This window comes from Trachemys scripta, chromosome 1, assembly GCF_013100865.1.
Source record: "Trachemys scripta elegans isolate TJP31775 chromosome 1, CAS_Tse_1.0, whole genome shotgun sequence".
Classification (NCBI taxonomy): domain Eukaryota; kingdom Metazoa; phylum Chordata; order Testudines; family Emydidae; genus Trachemys; species Trachemys scripta.
Genome location: NC_048298.1, coordinates 158,714,138 through 158,734,151, shown reverse-complemented (window position 1 = coordinate 158,734,151; position 20,014 = coordinate 158,714,138). Strand labels below are relative to the sequence as shown.

Below are 20,014 nucleotides of genomic sequence, written 5' to 3'. Positions count from 1 at the left end.
ATGAGACTTAATTTAGCTTCTGTGTGACAAAACAAACTGACATACAAAATTGGCATGTCTTAATTCTGACCTATTTTCACTGCTCCTCCCCTATATTTGTATAGTTTCTACGTCTTGCCCCTCACTCTATCCCTTTCACACAAAAGATTTGATTTAAAATTTCTTTTATTACTCTGAGTTTTTCTTGCAAAGACACTGTGCTCTACTCACAGCTCAATCCTTGACAAATCCTGCAGCAAGTCACTAGCTAAAAGTATCCCACTTGCCACTCTGTGAGCAGAGAAGGAGAGCAGTGAAGTATCCAGTGGCAAAGCTCCCACACTCTGCAAGATGCAGACTAACTTCCCTCCTGAGACAGAACTGCTGGAGTACTGCTACGCACTGCTCTGCCACTCTACTCTATCGACTTTAGCTTACCACACTACTTGAACGGATTTCTGTAGGGATCCACTATATCTAGTTCTAAAGAAGAGTCACTAATTTTTTTTTTTCCCAGTACCTTAAAGATAAAAATAAAAGTACAGAAATTTACCATCTTAACTGCTAATAGTATTCTGCTATTTGATAAGGCAACAACAGGACTAAAAATCACCCTCAGTGTTAGAAAACTTGAAAAAACTAACAGAATGGTTCAAAGAAATATCAAAGGTGGTTATGAAAAATTAATGCACCAATGAAGTACCCAGCAAAATAGACAGAGGACAAACATATTTGGTTTACCATTTATTCAATGCTCCAACAAAGTACATTCACCACAAAAAAAAGAGCACAATTGTTCAATTTTTGGGAGAATATTAACATTTGATAGACATGCCTGGTCTGTTACATGTGTAATCAGAAATTCCACTCAATTTAATATACTCATTAGAAACATGTTATGGACATTGTAATGATTCTCACAACAACAGGTTTTAACATGTTATAAACAGAGAGAGCCGATGACTATATTACCGTACGGTGTCTCTCAAAACAAAAGCTTACTATTGTAATGATTATTTTGTTTCTGATATTTACATGGCAAGGATTTGTAAACCTGTTAAAACTTCCTGAACAAACAGTAAAAGAAAAAAAAATAAAGGCTTCCAAAATCAGGTTACTAGTATGAGTAACTTTGTAGCAAAAGGGCTGAGGACCCGAGACATCAATTTTTGCTGATTTTAAGATTTCATTTAAAGAAAGTTAAATTTCTAGCCGTTGGGGTTACAAAAGTAACTTTGCAAATACAGTACCCCATTGCTATAATGAACCCACTGAGATCCATGCCATTTGTTCATTATAGCCAGGGGTTCATTATAACAGAAGAGCCCCACTGCCCTGAGGGGTGGTACAGCTGACAGCTACTCCAGCACTGCCACAGCCATGGGGCTGGAGGTGGGATCCAGGGACCAGGTTTATTATAGCAGAAGGTTCGTTATTAGGAAGGATGTTATAGCGAGCAGGGCCGGCTTTAGGAAGTGCGGGGCCCAATTCGAATAGTTTCGACGGGGCCCCAGCAGGGATCACTCACCCAGCGGCACTCTGGGTCTTCCGCAGCACTGAAGGACCTGCCGCCGAAATGCCGCTGAAGACCCCGAGCGAGTGAAAGACTCGTTGCCGAAGACCCGGAGCGCCACCAGGTGAGTAAAAATTAAAAAAGGCGCCTAAGTTAGGTGCTCATTTTTAGGGTGCAGGGCCCTCTTAGGCACAGGCCCTGATTCGGGGGAATAAATAATTCAGACAAAGCTCCTTTTCCATTAGAAAAGCTAGTGAGAATGGAGCTTGAAGTTTATCAGACTGATACCAGCCATGAGCTGTCATGAAATATTAAGGCCCAAACAGGGTTTCTGTGCAAGTCCTAGCATCCTCTGCAGCTGCTGGAGGTAACAGGGGACTGATCTTAGAACTTACTGGTGGAGACAACTTATCCTTGTCTTTAACACTTTCTCTGCCTGGAACATTTATTCCTGCAACTGTAGGTATCAGAAACTTTAAGTAGTGAAAGACAGTTTCAGAAATTATTATAAAACAGCTTAAAAGTTTTGGTCAACTTAACAGTTCACAAGGTACCTAGAAAATAACCAATTAAAATTCACTTTCTATATTCAGTACTTTTGAAATTCAGTTTCCAAAGAACTCCTAAAATAAAAGCAAATTGTTTTACTCAAGCTTCAACACTAAACTGATTGAAAGGAATTAAGGTATGTACAAATGCCAAGATGATCTAAGGTGAACAGTGAAGGCATATCTACACTACAGGCGGCAGAGCTGCACTGCTGCAGTGTAGACACTTCCCACATTAACGGATGTGGTCTTTCCATCAATGTAGTTAATCTACCTCACACCAAGCGGCAACAGCTAGGTTGATGAAATAATTCTTCAGTCGACTTAAATCATTTCTACGCTGGAGGTTAGATCAGCTGAGGAGGTTGTGAAGGCTAGGACTATAACTGCATTTAAAAGAGAACTAGATAAATTCATGGAGGTTAAGTCCATTAATGGCTATTAGCCAGGATGGGTAAGGAATGGTGTCCTTAGCCTCTATTTGTCAGATGGTGGAGATGGATGGCAGGAGAGAGATCACTTGATCATTACCTGTTAGGTTCACTCCCTCTGGGGCACCTGGCATTGGCCACTGTCGGCAGACAGGATACTGGGCTGGATGGACCTTTGGTCTGACCCAGTATGGCCAGTCTTGTGTTCTTAGCTTAACTTCAGTGCTCGGGATATGAATTTTTCACACCCTTGAGTGACACAGCTAGGTTGATCTACATTTTAAACGTAGACCAGGCCAACGAACATTTCTGTAAAAGTCATGTTCTTTATAAAGGGAAGAACATTATCTACAACAACAGGCTTTGTCTGGAAGTAATTAAGGGTTGAGCTACTTCTACATTAAGATGCACCTAATTCTTCTTTATCCAATGATGAATCAAAAAGTTACTCTGAATTTGTAAAAAAAAAAAAAAAAATATGTAGAGATATTCTACATTAGAGTCTCTTGTTTTTCAAAATGGCATGGTCAATTTTTGCACCTTCCTTCATATTCAAAGCTGTAGTGGTTCTTTTGCACAAGGGCCCTTTAATCTCAATCCTAAAGGAAAATTTGATCAATTTTGCTAATTGAAACAACAAATACTTCCTGCTAACCACAAATTCTCATTGCCAATCTGAAGTGAGATCAGTAAGTTTAAGTAACACATTTTACTTGCAGCAGAAGTCACATGTCATGTGAGTGTTTGGAAAACTACCAGCCTCGGGAACTCACACGCTGCTTGGGAAAGACTACACTAACTCTAAGTATGTGTTTTTATTTGGTTTCTGATTGAATTTGGGATCATCTGCAAATCGCTTCGTTCTAGTTTTTATTAAAAGTGAATTGCAGATCTAAATTTCACATTTCTTCACCTTCAATATGTGCTGCACGCTTAAATCAGCAGGCTCAGATGGGCCATTCAAAACAAGACTTAAAACTTCCTTCTCCATCAATCTTTTTACATAAACATCAAAATTATCGTAGTCAATTTCATCTCTCCTGATGCTCCAAAACGTGATCTGACCTACCACGCCGTTTTAAAATATAGGTATCTACATTCATGTTGTTTACTGCCATTTGCCACACCATCTTTTCAGATAACATAGGTGCTACAAGTCAGTGCTTGTATATGTTGTTTACCAATGATCCCAGTAGACAACTCCTGTATTAAAGTGACTATAGATGCTGCCTCATTTATTATGAATGGTTTGCTTAGTAAGTGCACAGAAAGAACAGCAGCCCCTGCTCTCAGTAGTTTACCATCTGGTTACCAAGGAAACCCTGCTCAAGTATGGAGAAAGCCCATATGGGGTCAGGCAGATTCCTGCTTTTTCTACTTCCCCCCCCCCCCCCCCCCTCTTTCTCTCCCTCCCTCTCTCCTTTAAGAGCTAGGACTTTGTATTATGTATGGTGTATTTTCCGAAAGACAGACTTCAACACCCTTAGGGCTAACATACTTCAGCAATGTTTCCTTGGTAACTGTTAGGCCCCAGAATCATTTTGTGACATCACAGCAAAACTAAGCCAACCAAAGCAGTTTTTTGGGGGGGCTGGGGGTGGGAGGGAATACTTTGTTTTGTGCTCAATGCTCCTCAAATTCATAAGCTGGGGGCAAGCAAGCTATAAAGGACAATCAATCCCCAAACTCTGTACACAGATTTAACATAAGGGGTGATAGCAGATGACCGAGAAACTCATTCCCCCCCCTCCCGGCAATTGGCCCCAATTTCTGATCAGTACCTAATCTAGAGTAGGACAGACACTAAATTTGGTGTGACAGTTATTTATTATTTGTGTTGCAGTAGGACCCACAGGCCCCACTCAGGATCGAAATGACACCGTGCTATATGCTGTACAGACACATATGAAGGTATTGTCCCTACCCTGAAACACTAAATCTTTCTTAGAATGTATTTTGTTTTTACAAGATTCACAGTAGCTAATAAGCATCAACTATGAGCCAGGTATTAAACAACCTGAATCATGTTTCAGACAATAACTAATCTCTCTCTAAAAGCAGATACTATGACTATATTCATTCTACTCTATAGGGGCAAATAGTTTATCCTCAGGTACTTGACCACCATACTTTGATAAATCTATTTTTTCTGGTTTCACTCAACAGTTATTCACTTTTAAGAGTTGTATTTCCACATAAATCTACTCTACCCTACTCTTCAGTTTCACTTTTTTAAAGTACATCATAAGTGCACAAAATAGAAGCTTCTAGTCTCCTGGGAATAGTGATGGTAGTTCAAAGACAAGGTAAAAAAGGTGGGTCTGCCAGCTCACTCTCGAGATGCAAGCACGAGATGTAAAGACCAATAAAGTGTTCCCTTACAGATATTTTTTTTTTCCCCAACACAAAATCCCACATTGAGATGACAAATTCTGACCAAGTAAAACTAGTAACAAAAACAAACTAAGAACAGTTAAAACCAGAGCTCAGCAAGACAGCTGTTCCACCTGCTGGACAAAAAATTAACCCATTTACTGAGCTGGAACTCGCTCTTATTTGTGAAAGCAGCACTCAGTATGCTTCAAATTTCCTCTCTTCACCTACTTATGACAGAAGCCAATATCTATAGGATACAAGAATTGTTTGTTTTTATTTTGACATTTTCAAGTTTTTGGCATCTACTTTATTGAGTTAGACAATAAATGTGATGGTGAGGAGGATTTTGTTAGGGCAAATAAACAGGATAACAAAATCATCAGTTGAAGATGTGTATATTATCCCTAAACAAATCTTTTCCTCAAAAGAAAAACGTTTTCTTATCTTATGTAACAAACTCTTCTCCAAAAAGTGTTTTGTTGAAGAATCAGATTTAGAGTTGCAATTTACACAAATCTTTTCCTGTTACAAAAACCTTAGGCCATTACAATAATTTTTTGTTTATTTACTTTTTGCATCTCTCTGCTTAAACAGAAGTGTACCAGTCAATTTCACTTTTGTTCATGGCCATTTATTGCCACAAGGTTTGGTTTGCAAATATTTCAGGAAAACATAAAATTTAAAATGTCAGTGAAATATAAAACGATCACAGGCACGCTTCTATTATTAGGTGGTGTTGTTAAAAGAAACTGTACAACACTTTCACAAGTTTGATCTGAGCATGTTCTTTGAGTAAATGTGATATAAAAAGAACAGGCTAAAGTCATCCCTTTCAGAGCTTCAATTATTTAATTCACCAGGAATAAGTTTGGTCTCGTGTATTTATATAGTAGAAAGTAAGACTGCCTTTACAAAACAGGACCTCTTTTGACATGCTGCTTTCATTGCAAAAGTAGAACACTAACAGTTAGCCTGTAAATGGAGTTAATAGGAAAAAGGATGTACTTACAAAGCTAGGCTACTCAAAACATATTGTACGTGCTCACATTCAGCTGGGAATGATACACAGGCAGACGTGAAACAACAAAGAGCTGTCTGAAGCACCTGAAGCTGAGGCAAAGGAACCTGCCATCTTCCAGCATAGTCTTCAACAATCTATAAGGAAAACAGTCACAAACCTGTATTACAATAGAGAAAGTTCTCTTTCGCCAGAAATAGTAAAAAAAGGTCTATAGTTTATAAAGGGGGAAAAAAGCTTTTAAGTAGCAGGTTTAATAGAGGATATCAATATAAAACCACAATTCATTCCTCTAGGATGCAACACTTTAAGATGTTTCATATATGTAATTTTCTCTTGTTCTTTCATTTTGATAAAGCAAAAATATAAAGGAAGAAGCCCTGTCCTTCTTACACCACAAAATATGGACCAAAAAGCTGTGGAGGAAGAATTCTTCTTACATGCTATCAGATTAGCAATTACACCTCTACCTCGATATAATGCTGTCCTCGGGAGCCAACATTTTTACCGCGTTATATTGAACTTGCTTTGATCCACCGGAGTGGGCAGCCCCGCCCCCCGGGGCACTGCTTTACCATGTTATATCTGAATTAGTGTTATATCGGGTGGCGTTATATCGAGGTAAAGGTGTATGCTCTACGCTTAAATACAAGCTTTTGTTTTGCAACAGAAGAAAAAGGCATAGTCTGCAGCCATATTAACACCTACCACTTGAAATGTCAATAAGTGGGGAAAAAATGGGTTTGTGCCCCTTTTGTTTTTTATGACAGAGGAAGGCTAAAGATACTCTTCAGAAAAAAATGGTTGTTTTCTGATTGACATTCCTTATTCCTAAAGTCAAGAGCAAGTCTGTACTTTTTCCTTGAAAGGCACAAATACATGGAGAATTGGAAGTCTCACCGCTTCCAAGACAAGGGAATTTTAGATAAAGGGCTTTTCTTCCAAATGTACTAGACATTTCAGTTAACTGTTTACAAAAAAGACCAAACAGGATAAACTACATTTGTTCGTTGGTTTAATGGTTAGAAAACCCTTTAAAAAGAAGTTCACATCTTGTGTGCAAACATTTTTTCTATGTATGTCACATTTAAACTTATTGACTACTCCAGTTTTGTAGGAGAAAAAGTACAATTAGAGAAAGGAAAACAAATGTAAGATAAGTACTTACAAAACTATATATATACTGCTAGCACAATGTACTTTTCTGCAGAAATAACTCTTTCCTAACTATGAAGTACATACAGGTACAAATAAAGGGTTTGATAGGTAAATGTATTCATCATCATAAAACACCTCAAGTGCCCCTGAATATACAGTGAACAGATTAATGTGTTCTCATGGTCAATTTTTGTCAATAATGCTTTGGCAGAACATACAACAGGTTGACCTTACAAATGCAAAGAACCCAAGTGTATGTGCGCACACCATATATCCCTCCCTTGATAAAGTAGTTTAACACACCAGTTCAAAGCCTTGGCCAGTTAAAATATGAGGCCAAAATCATCCTTGGTTTAAATTCCTCTGGATTAATAGAGTTATCCTAATTTTATTAGTCTGATTTGTGTCTGCATGCAATATGTTTACAACTGTTAATGACTGAAGCCTAAGCAGTCCTGGCTTTTTATTTTTTTACACTATTAACATTTGTAAAACGCAGCCAATCCAAACTAAACTCCAAACAATTAAAATTGAGACTGTGGTCATACTAGGAACACAAAATAAACTGTTGATGAATCTTATATATCACTAAAACATTACAATGTTCTAAGTAGGCTTTAGAGAATTCAATTTTTATCAATGTAAATTTTCACACTTGTGGGAAATTATGGGGAGGTCAGACAATTACACCTCTACCCTGATATAACGCTGTCCTTGGGAGCCAAAAAAATCTTACCACGTTATAGGTGAAACCGCGTTATATCGAACTTGCTTTGATCCGCCGGAGCGCGCAGCCCCGCCCCCCGAAGCACTGCTTTACCGCGTTATATCCGAATTCGTGTTATTTCGGGTCGCGTTATATTGGGGTAGAGGTGTATGTAATTAAAGTACATATTGGGATTTAAAAAGGTAAAGGTTTATAACCATTAAAACACAAACTATAAACATCACAAATCAAAATATACAGAGTAAATATCCTTAAATAAAACTCTATTAAGTTCTTAAGTAGCATATTTTTTATTCTGCCTATTTGTAAATTTCTGTTATCACTGATGGAAATCGGTGTTTGTTATTTTGTGTGTATGATGAAACTGACATTTACTGACATTTAATTGATAAAAATCTAATCCTTACATGCCTAAAGTTATCAGAAACTGAACTACAATGATATACTACTGTATTTAAGACTATATGAAACACAAATTTAGAAATACATCGAAAATATTCCTTAACTGCTTAAACTTAGGATAGGTCATCATCACAATAAAGAATGTGAGATTAATACGAAGGTCATTTAATTCCCATCCAAGGCCGTGTCCATGCTACGGCTTTCAACGGTAATCCCAGGTAGAAGCACGGTCACATTAACTAGTTACCAATAACACTGTTCCATTTGTGTCCACACAGTACCATTTCTGCTACAACAGTTCATGCATTTACAACTACACCTCTACCTCGATATAACGCTACCTGATATAACACGAATTCAGATATAACGCGGTAAAGCAGTGCTTGGGGGGGGAGAGGGGCTGCGCACTTCGGTGGATCAAAGCAAGTTCAATGTAACGCAGTATCACCTATAACGCGGTAAGATTTTTTGGCTCCCGAGGACAGCATTATATCGAGGTAAAAGTGTACCATAAATTGCCTATGTTCTTTTCAGGGCATCTGGGAAAATCTGAGCAATTAAATGAAGAAAAACAGAATGTTCAGAAAACATGTACATTTGGTGGCAGTGCATTCGGATGTCCTACCACCGTTCTTTCAGCTCTGTGAGGACCAACCAGACCAGCCACACAAACATGAATAGGGTATCCATTCTACGTTACCAAAAAAAAAAAGCGCATGACCATTTACCACTAACAGTTCTAAATATGCTGTAAGCAAATATAAACCATGGTTAGAGCCAAGCCAAAAATGGCAGTGCAGAAAAAAGGGGATGATCTGGTGGCTAAGGTACAGGAATGGTTTAGAAAATGCTGATTCAAGTATACGCTCTGACTCAGGCTGTATCTACACTACCACTTTCAGTACTAAAACTTTAGTCCTTCAGGGGTATGAAAAAACACACACACACCCCGAGCGACAAAAGATTTAGCACTGAAAAGCGCCAGTATAGACAGCTACCATCGCTCGTTCGGGGTGGGTTTTGTTTATTTTTATCGCCAGGAAAGCTCTCCCCCAGCGATAAAGCGTGTCTACACTGCCCACGTTACAGCGCTGCTCTGTGCCTCAATTCTCAACTTTAAAAAGGGAATATTACTTTTGTGTATCACAAGTATGCAAAGAATAAGCTCCTTTATTTTCTGTGTGGTGCTCAGATGTTACAGTGAATCCTACCACATAAATAGCCAGGTAGTATGGATGAGGTCCAAAGCTGTGATGGGGTTCCTTTTCATCTCAGATTATAACACATTCAGAACAGATCTAGTCTAGAAGAAATTGTGTGCATTTCCTATTTTACTTTATTAGAATGGACTGGGTGATGGGATATGAAAACTTTCACTTGGACACCTCCAATCAAATCAGTAGTTACCAAAATTCATTCAGACCGAGATGTTAAGTTGCCTATGGGATATGAGTAGGTGGCATCGGTCCTGGTTGTAGCAGATATCTGTCTGCAACATGAACACCTCAGGCACAACTGGAGCCTTTGGCAGATGGTTGAAGGACTGAATAGTCATGGAAACTAAACTATGTTTTCAAATTAAGATTTAGTCATATACAGAACAGGACTGGGATTTAAGAATGGTGTGGAGAGGCTTTTTCTGTTTCTACTATATAAGCAAATGAAGATCTTCCATCTCTAGGATATTATACCAGTATGTTTATTTACACTATTATATTAACTTCCAAAAATGTCATTCATTTGCAGATAAACTGATCATAGTATTACACTTGTTTATAGACTTTGACAGAACTGGCAGAGGAACATATGCATTTTTCATGCTGGATCAGAACAGTCATTTAGTTCAGCATCTGTTCCTTCAAAGGAAACCCCATAGTACCACCTTATGGGATAATATGCCTAGGGAAGGTTTTTTCCCTGACCTCCAATAGTTAAAAGTTTGGTTTATGCTCTGAAACATGAGTCACTGAATAGCTTTGAATACCTGGGGGTTTTATACTTATTAGATTAATTCTAGATATTTTTGTTATCCCTATAGATGTCTGACCCTTTGTGAATCCTGCTAAGCTTTTGGGCTCAGCAACTTCTTGTAGCACTGAGTTGCACACACTATTGTGTGTTTTATGAAAAAAGTGTTTTTATCCATTTTGAATTTGCTACCTTTCAATTTCATTCTAATTGATTTCATCTTCCCTCTATTTGAAAGAATATGTATGCATAAAAAAGCACAAGAGAAATGAAGTACATATGTCTAGTGCAGGGGTGGGCAAACTTTTTGGCCCGAGGGCCAGATCTGGGAATAGAAATTTTACAGCGGGCAATGAATCTTCACAAAATTGGGGCTGGGGTATGGGAGAGGGTGAGGGCTCTGGTTGGGCGTGCGGGCTCCAGGGTGGAGCCAGAAATGAGGAGTTCAGGGTGCGGAAGGAGGCTCCGGACTGGGGCGCTGGAGTGGGGTGCGGGCTCTAGAGTGGGGCTGGAGGGTGCTCTGGGCTGGGGCCAAGGGGTTCGGAGGGCAGGAGGGGGATCAGGGCTAGGGCAGGGGGTTGGGGTGCGGGGAGAGGCTCAGGAGTGCAGGCTCCAGGCGGCGCTTACCTCAAGCGGCTCCCAGAAGCAGCGGCATGTCCCTTCTCCAGTTCCTTACGCGGAGGCGCAGACAGGCAATTCTGCACACAGCCCCATCTTCAGGCACTGCCCGCGCAGCTCCCATTGGCTGTGGTTCCTGGCTAATGGGAGCTGCAGGGGTGGCACTTGAATGCTGGGGCAGCATGCAGAGCAGAGGCCCCTGGCTGCACCTACAGGTAGGAGCCGTGGGGTGCAGCGGGGGACAGGAGCCCATGTGGCTGCTTCCGGGAGCAGCCCCGACCCCGCTCCCCAGCGGGAGCTCAAGGGTCTGATTAAAATGGCTCACAGGCTGTAGTTTGCCCACCCCCGGTCTAGTAAGTCCAGCATGCATTCATCAACTGTCAAAATTCCTGTCCTGAAGAGTAACTGTAAATAACCAGCACTCAAGAACAGTACAACAATCAAAAGGAGAAGTGCTTTAAGTACAAAGAGTAATATGCTTAGGTACAATCACTATCACAAAATAAAGGAAAAAGAAGATTGAAAAGGATGAAGCACATGGTCAAACGAGAAATGTAGACAGGAAGACAGAAGTTAGTTAAACAAAAGGGAAAGACTAGAATAGCAATCCTGTGTTCCTTTTCTCATTTTTCAATCTACAGTTGTAGGTCTCCACAAGCTCAAATCTGTGAAGTTAGTCATTTTCTTCACCCAACCAATTGGAAGCACCAGTACAGTATGTGGAGGGGAGAAATATATTAAAGTATTTGTTAAGGAACGAGAAATTCCAAACCTGATTGAATATTAGTTTTTTGGGGAAAATAATCCATATTTATTTTAAATTTGCTTGTATACTTCAAGTTTTATCTGAAAGCCCTCTCAATGGTTAAGCCTCCTATATAAATATCCTGAAATTTTTCAAGTTGAATATGCTGAATTGGCATGCCATACATTGCATATCTTGAAATTGTCACACTACTCCTATGACCTTGAAAAATAAATTTGGACATACATTTATAACCCAGACTACATGACTATTGGTTTACAAATACTGGAGAAAAGAAGAAAGCTCTGTAATTCATAGGATCTACCAAAATTCCTGGAGCAAAGAAAGTATGTTACCTAGTGTTTAGTCACTGCTTAAAACAGAAAGATTGGCTCTCCTGACTTCACTACTCTGCTCAGTTTCTCAAAACGAATGACAACTAAATAAAATATCATCAGAGACCAGACCGCAGCAGACAAAAAAGCCTGGCTAATCACTTCAAATTCCTCTGTCTGCAAACCTGCACTTTGGGAATGGCTCTACTCCAGTACCAAGAGTGATTTTAATTACAGTAACTGATGACTAATATGTGGCCAGGTCATAGTAGATTCCACACTTCAGTAGAGCTTTATGCCAGAGCAAGGAATCATGGCCCATTTCCACCACAGGTTATTAAAACTGAACTATTTAAGTTTAACTGTAGTTTTAGTTGGAGAAGTCGCTCATTGCCACTCCTAACATATGTGTAGTGTTGTCAGTGCAAAATGGATGCAAATTTTCACCCTGGAGACCAGTACCTTTTAGTGGCGGGTGAGCACTTAGTAAGATCCTTTACGATCCTTAAGAAAGAAAATGGGTATTATCTAAGTACATGCAACTTTCAACTAATGCAAACATTTTTAACCCAAGTTTTAACCATTTGTGATGCTCCCCAGGATTGTGAGGCAGCTCCGCACCTTCCCTTTGTGTACAGCATTCTTGTCTGTGCCCGTCGTGGATCAGCTCCCTGAAACCACCCATCTCCAGCAACACAAGCACTGCCTTCCAGGCCTTGTTCTCTCGGTGTGGGCACACTCTAGCCCCACAAAACTTAGAGGATTCCCTGCAGCATCCTTACCCAGTGAACTCTCAGAATTACCAGGCTTACAATTGGCAAGGCAACAGTATATCATGATTTGTAAGATTCAACCCAGGACCATCTTTTTGCTTACCACCACAGCACTGATATATTTAACGTGAAAACAAGAGTAAGTTTATCAAAGAAAAAAGATTCGACTAATAGTAAGAAAGAATATTGGAAACAAATGGTTACATAAAAAAAAGTCCTAACACTGCTTTCTAGAAACTAAATTTAACTAACAAGTTACTCTCTTCTCTAAAGAAGCTTCTCTCACCCAAAGCTCTCGCCAGCATTTTCAACCAAGCCCTGTTAAAGCAATTTTTTAATTAAGCAAAAGCACTGTCCTCTTACTTCCTCAGTGAAACATGCCTGGGTGTCTTCTAGGCTCCCAAATATAGTCAAGCAAACTTTGATATGCACCTCAAGATAAGTTCATCTACCCCATGCTGTGTTGTTCTTTCCCTTTGTTTCTTTCTTACAATCCTACATTTGTATTCAGTTCAAAGGGGTGATCCAGGGGACACACTGAACAAGACAGTCAATTTACATGTAAACAGATAGATGACTGAACACCTCGTGTCTGACAGAAAACCTGTTTTTCACCATTGCTCAGGACCAGTACCTTGAGAGACATTAAGAGCATATTTTCCTGTGCATACACACATCTTCTCATGCAGTATCTGTACATACGTTTCACGATACTCATGACCAGTGTGACACTAGATTTCACTTGAGGTCACACATGACATCATATGCTGAACTTTAATGTACACACCAGTCTCATGAGATTCCCTCTGCATCACCATGCCAATTGGCATTAAGAGCTCTTGGGTCACAATTTTTAACAGTGATTTAAGATGTTAATTTGAGGAAAAATCTTAACTTGTTAAAGTGTATGCAAGCTAATTCTAATAAATCAAATGCCAGATCATTTCCTGCCCTGCTTCCAATGTGAAAATCTGCAGCAGGGAACACTTTCCACAGGAATCTAACTACAAGGATTCCTTTACAGAAAGGATTCCTCCCATAAAGGCTGAGCAGCTTGCCCCCAGCCTTGACGTCCTGTGTAAAAGCCTTAGAGACTCTCATGCTGGCCCTGTACTCCTGGCAGCATGGCTCCATACAATATTACTACTAGGTGTTTCAAGATAATTGGTAATAAGAATAATTCCAGTAACCAATAAATAGCAGTAGATGGACAAAGACTATCATCCACAATAGTATTCTCATTTACTCGTGTTTACAATTACTTTTTTCCATGACAGTGTACTTCAAATTATAATGGAAAATTTTAAATTTGATTTACTTTATTTTTACAGCCTAAATTAAAAATATAGTTCAATTTCTATTACAAATTTTCACCTACCACTGCGCTGCTGTCTTCAGGAATTAAGAAAAAGAATATTATAAACATTCTGACTCAGCAGGCATTAGAGGTCAAGTTCTGCTCCTAATTACACTAGCCCAAATTAAGAGCTACTGAAGTAAATGAAATTATTCCACATTAACACTCCTTCACTATGGAGAAAACAGTGTTACAAGATACATGCTAAGGTAAATTTAACATAATGAGTGCCTCTGTTTTGTCATCAGATAATGAGGCCCAATGTTGTGATTATTTTAAACTAAGTTGTCATGGGTGAAGGCCCTTAAGGCATGAAAACTAAGTTTTGCCTTTAAAAAAAGCCATCCATGTGTTCATTAGCAGGGGTATTTTCTTGGGGCAAAGTTTTGTTCAGTGACAACAAACATGGATTTCAATATTAGTGTCATTTTGACTAAATATTTATATTTATGAAAGAGTAAAATCATATTTCCCCTCACTTTACTAATATTACTTTTAACTTGTTTTTTTAGGCCTAGTTTGGATTGTTTACCAAGAGAGTTGCTGACATTTTTATAAAATGGCTACTTTATACAGAGTAACTGATTTTGCAAAGATGAAAGAAGCATCTGAGATCACCTCCAAATCAAACAAGAGTGCAATGAGATTGCTAGTACTCATATAAGAGCAGTTTCTAAAATGTGAACCATTTTGCTGTCAAAACAATATAAGGGACAAGTGGCATAGGTAGTACAACAAATGCACTATTCACCTTCTAGGTGTATCTAACTCACCTGACATTAAGGCAGAGACAAACTTTGCAAGGATGCAGTTGATTATATAAACAACCAAACAGTATATACAAAGAAAACTCTTCAACTAAAAACTTTTTAAAAGAGAAACTACAATTTAAAAGAGATTTGAAGTTATGCAAATATTCTGCACATGCAGACTTGTGGCTCCACTAATAACTGTATCTCAGCACACTAGGATTATTCTGTTTCATTTATTTAAAACACACACAGCATTTAAAGGGACACCACGAACAAGAGACATCACTGCATCCTTTTTTTATTTCTATTTTCTGTGATTGACAGCACTTTGTGTATAGTCAGTTTCACATTTCTCCTATATATGCAGTTTCCCCTGTTTGTATACATCCTTGCAATAGAGAAAATAAATATTTTTGAACTACAAGAACATGATTATAAAGCCATAAATATCTGCAGGGACAGTCTGTGATTCTACTTTTAATTCATTTCTGTTTTGTTTTAATTATGTAATAAAGAATTTGTAATTAACCTATTCTAAGCTCAACAGATGGGTGCTTTTGGTATATAAAATAAATCTTCGTTACAATTCATGTTGTATGACATCATACTATAGTAAATCTACAACTACTTTTTAAACACTAAAAATAAAAATCATCCTAATGTACAGGTTCTCACACAAATAGTGTCTCAGTCAAGCAGTGAAATCTTGATGAAAGACAAATATACCGGGCTCAATCATACAACATAAGTAAAGCTAAGATTTTTTCCACAGTTATTTTTAGTATAAGTCACGAACAGGTCACAGGTAAAAACAAAAATTCACTGAGGTCATGACTTGTCTGTTACTTTACTACAAATAACTGAGTGCAGGGCTAGGGGAGGAATGGAGTCCCATGTGGGGGGGGGGGACAGGGGGCGAAGGGGAAGAGACTGACGGCCAAGCCCCTCACAGCCGCCGCCAAGCCTGGCACATGACGAGTCCCAGCCCTGGCTGCAGCCCCCCAGAAGAAACAGTGGGGCTGGGGCTGCAGGGTCCTGGTTCCAGCCAGCCCACTGCTGGGCAGGGGCACAGTCCCACCGCCTCCTGCTGAAGCCCTAGAAGTCAGTGATCTCCATTAAAGTCAGGGAATCCGTGACTGCCATGACCTCCGTGACTAAATCGTAGCATTAAACATAAGTAACAGTTATGTAGAAACATTTGCTTCAGACAAAATATATTAATGCACTATTCAAGTTATCTAATAGAAAATGATTTTTTTTTCTAACTTTAGTAAAGGCTCAATTCGCAACCTTACCTCTGTACTACTCATATATATGCATAAGGTAGTTGTTTATTAAATGATCACATGGTATTTATGCATAACTTTCATAATTTTCCACAACTTTATATATCTGGTATTTTGTTGCATAGTGGCTCAGTAAAATTTCTTTTAGATTTAAATTTTATTAGAGACTATTTAAAAAATAAACGATACAGAAAATTTGAGGCGTCAGTTATTGGTCATTGGGGGTAACATACAGAGTATAGGGGTATGTTGGTGTTTTGGGGTTGGGCAGCACACATAGTATATACAGACTGCAATGTCCCCAATGAGGGGTGGGTAACCGGTGGTCGGGATCAGGAAACAGTCGATAAGCGGTGAGGGTCTATCACCCATACAGGAAGTAGAGACAGTCATGGGTATAAGTAAGCAGGCTGTGTAATGGGGATGGGGTGACCTTTTTTATGCTAGTTCTCTTCCAGTTAAATCATGTTGCAATTGTCACCATCAATATATTATGTTTAACAGGGTATTTTTCATTCTTTTGAGAACAAATCCTGTTATAGCAGAGATATATTTTGCGAACTGTTTTTCAAAGAAGCAATTAAAAAAAATACAATGAAAGCAGTCTTCTTAGAGCATCTAGTTTTAACATAACCTAGCTTCAATTTGTCTGAAAGCCAACTGATACTTCCTTTGTATATAGGATATACTTTTGTAAAAGACTGGGTAATCCTTCTTTACATACAGAATACATAATTGTACTTTAACTGGAAAGTTATCAATATCTGACTTAAAAATAAATAAAACAAAAAGTAGATTCCCCCCCCCAATAAGGTGAGTATACTTTGTTTTCACATGCTAGCATTAAATATCAGCTGTTTTAGCAGCACCAAAAATGTTGTACTTGTTGAGAGTTTATGTAATTTAAAACCCGTAATTTGTCAGCACCTCTATCAAAAAGCTAAATCCTAGAATTTTACACCTATAATATCTGGTTAATTAATATTAAAATATTTTACACTAATAACTTATGCTAATGTCCTAATGAATCGTCATTACCACAGCTCCCCCTAAACTGTGCAAGCATGTACTTATGCACCTTGCTGGAATGTACTACACACTGACTAGTGAGGGTTACCACACAAACAAACTCTTTCAGCAGGAGACATCTACTTTGTAGCTGGGGAGGAGTTGACTTTGGGGCTCATTTTCCTCCCATGCCAGCAGCTACTGCTGCACCTGGCCAGGAAGAGGATGCTGGTTCTCCCACTCAAAGAGATGCAGCTCCCTTCCTCCAAAACCCATTGCTACACTTCCTGGCTGAGGGAAAAAGGGATGAGTTACAGACACAGGAGTGATTATCGAAGGCTTGATTAGCCCCTTCCTACCAGAGCTTGTGGGAAAAGGAGAAAAGATTCAAGCTTCACCTGTTCCATAAGCTTGTGGGATAGTAAATAAAGAGTGAAGATCCCAGTACCACCACTGTAGAATAGAAAAGGAAAGAGAAAAATCCTAGCACATAGAAACATAGAATATCAGGGTTGGAAGGGACCTCAGGAGGTCATCTAGTCCAGCCCCCTGCTCAAAGCAGGACCAAGCCCCAGACAGATTTTTGACCCAGATCCCTAAATGGCCCCCTTGAGGATTGAACTCACAACCCTGGGTTTAGTAGGCCAGTGCTCAAACCACTGTAGTGTATTTTTTGTCAAATCCACCCTCCCCTCCCACCCCCGCCGCAACTGCCCGCCAGCTCCCCACACAGAAAGTAAGGTGAACTTATTTCCCTAAACTGAAAAGGGGACAAGTGGGGCTGGCGTGAGCTGGTATTGCAACTCCCACTCCCAGGGAAGAGGAATGGCTATGGGCTGGGATCTGGCAGCAAAGTGAGGTGTGGGTACTTTTGAGTCAGAGCCAAGAAGTGAAGCTATTGGACTATGATCCAGCTAGCGGTGCAATGCCCCTTTGGGAGCTGGGATAGCAAAAGGGCAGGAAGGAAGCTCCAGGTAGCAGGAGGGAACAAGGAGACTTCAGATATCAGCGGTAGGCAGATGGGGGGAGGCCAGGATGTGGCAGAAGCTGACTGGAGGCAGATTAAGGAAGGAAAGAGACTGGTTGGGGTTGGTGGGAGGAACTGGAGAGGGCTCTGGGGACTGGCCCCAAAGGATGGGGGACTGGAGAGCACATGAGGACATGGTGGGGGACTCCAAGGACCACTTGTGGCTGGGATGGGGGGAAATCAGGGACCACACAGGGACAGAAGGCACGAGGCCAGGGTGAGGGAAGGCTCCTGGGACCACTCGGGGACAGGGGGCACGAGGCCAGGATTAGGGGCACCGTGCTGCACTCGGTGCCCCAGCACAAGTGGATGCTCACTAAGGCCTGGTCCACACTACAAAGTTAGGTCGATGTAAGCTGCCTATGGTCAACCTAACTCTGTACGCATCTATACTAAAATGTAGCTCCCATCAAAGTAACTTGCCCACTACACCAATGTAACTCCACCTCTGGGAGAGGCATAGCGCTTAAGTCAACATAATCAGGTAGACACTGTGTTGTTTACATCAACTATTGCTGCCTTTCAGAAACCATCCCACAAAGTCCCACACTAGCAGTTAAATCCGCGCAAGCACTCCTTGTGAGGACACACACCATCAACACAAGGAGCGTAGCATGTACACGTAAAACCAATTAATTTACTGCAATGGCTGTATGCTGACATAACTTAGCTTGAATTAATTCTGTAGTGTAGACTTAGCCTAAGACTGGAGGAAGGACAAACACTAGTTTATTTGCAAGTGGGAGTAGGCAATTACCAGATTTTTTGGGGGGACGGGACGGTACGACACAACGACAGGGGACGGGACAGTACAGGGTCATCAGCAGTTAACTGACTTGGGGATAGGCATAAAGCAAAAGTGAACTAGAGGGTTAGGAGAGAGAGTATGAAGTAATTGAAGGGGAAAATACTAAACAAGGAAAAGATGAGTGGGCATGAACGTGGGAGAATACACAAGGATAGAATAATTCAATTCAGAGGAGGGTAAATAGGAACAAGTGAAACAAGTGAATAATTTGGTAATATGAATGGGAAGAATTAAGGGATTATGCCCACAAATATTAAACATCTCCTGCATAATGTTTAGAAATCAGTAGTGACTACAATTAGGCTGGTTTTCTGGAAGAAGTCCCAACAAAACAGCAAGCCAAACAAACTGTGCACCAATGTGGTTCACAGTAATTTTATTTTTCATATTAACAGTGATTTGCACAAGATTTGCAAGTATCTGAGCAAGAAGCCCGGAGTTCTACTACACCAAGTTTCCATTTGTAAAATGGGGCTGCTAATTTACACCCAAATAGTCATTGTTACATAAAGTGCTTATATGAAAAAAGGTTTGTAATGGACATTTTCATACAATCTTTAAAAGTGGTGACAAATCTAAGTTTAGAAGGCGTAAGATTTTCTAAAATTTAAGACCAAAAGAAACAATTTAAACAAAAAAAATCCCATGACAATCCCATTACCCTTGTAATGCTTGACACTCATGCAGCACTAAAAAAATTGAATGTTTATTATAAGTGAAATGAACTTCATTCCTTTTTACTGACCAACCTGAGAAAAATGCAGTAAGTATGTAAAGTGCAGTGACAGGTTAAATGAATTTTTAAATTCCATCAGCTTCCAATAATCCAAGATGTTACACACAAGTTTATTTGCAACATATGATTTGCCCTTAATAGGTCTGAAACAACTGTATTAGATCAATTCAAAAATAAAATTCAATAATACTTATTCTGAAATTTGCAAAATTAGCTTCTATTGGACTTCTGTATGAAACAGCCCGAGAATCAGGCCCTACACAAAAAGAAAAGCACATTAACAGTGGCTATAAGACTTCAATGTATTTTGTATTATCAGATATTGATACATAATTGATACAAGGGCTGTAACATACATTCTGAGGCCTTAGGAACTACCTTTTTACTATGTGAGAGGGTTAAGATGCAGAGTAATGCTTAGGGATTGAGCTCTACAACTCCCTATATCA

The 20,014-nt window shown here is 39.6% G+C and overlaps 1 protein-coding gene across 2 annotated transcripts in view; it reads right to left on the bottom strand.

The window, feature by feature from the left end:
• The window catches only part of ZNF654 (zinc finger protein 654), a 59,879-nt gene that overhangs the window by 33,344 nt on the left and 6,521 nt on the right, over nucleotides 1-20,014 (bottom strand). Inside the window, exon 2 of one of the 2 annotated variants that reach the window (XM_034791135.1) lies at nucleotides 5,857-6,002. In XM_034791135.1, the coding sequence (XP_034647026.1) occupies nucleotides 5,857-6,002 (146 nt within the window). Of the gene's footprint in view, nucleotides 1-5,856; nucleotides 6,003-20,014 lie in introns of those variants that run through there. The other variant, XM_034791145.1, reaches the window with a different exon arrangement.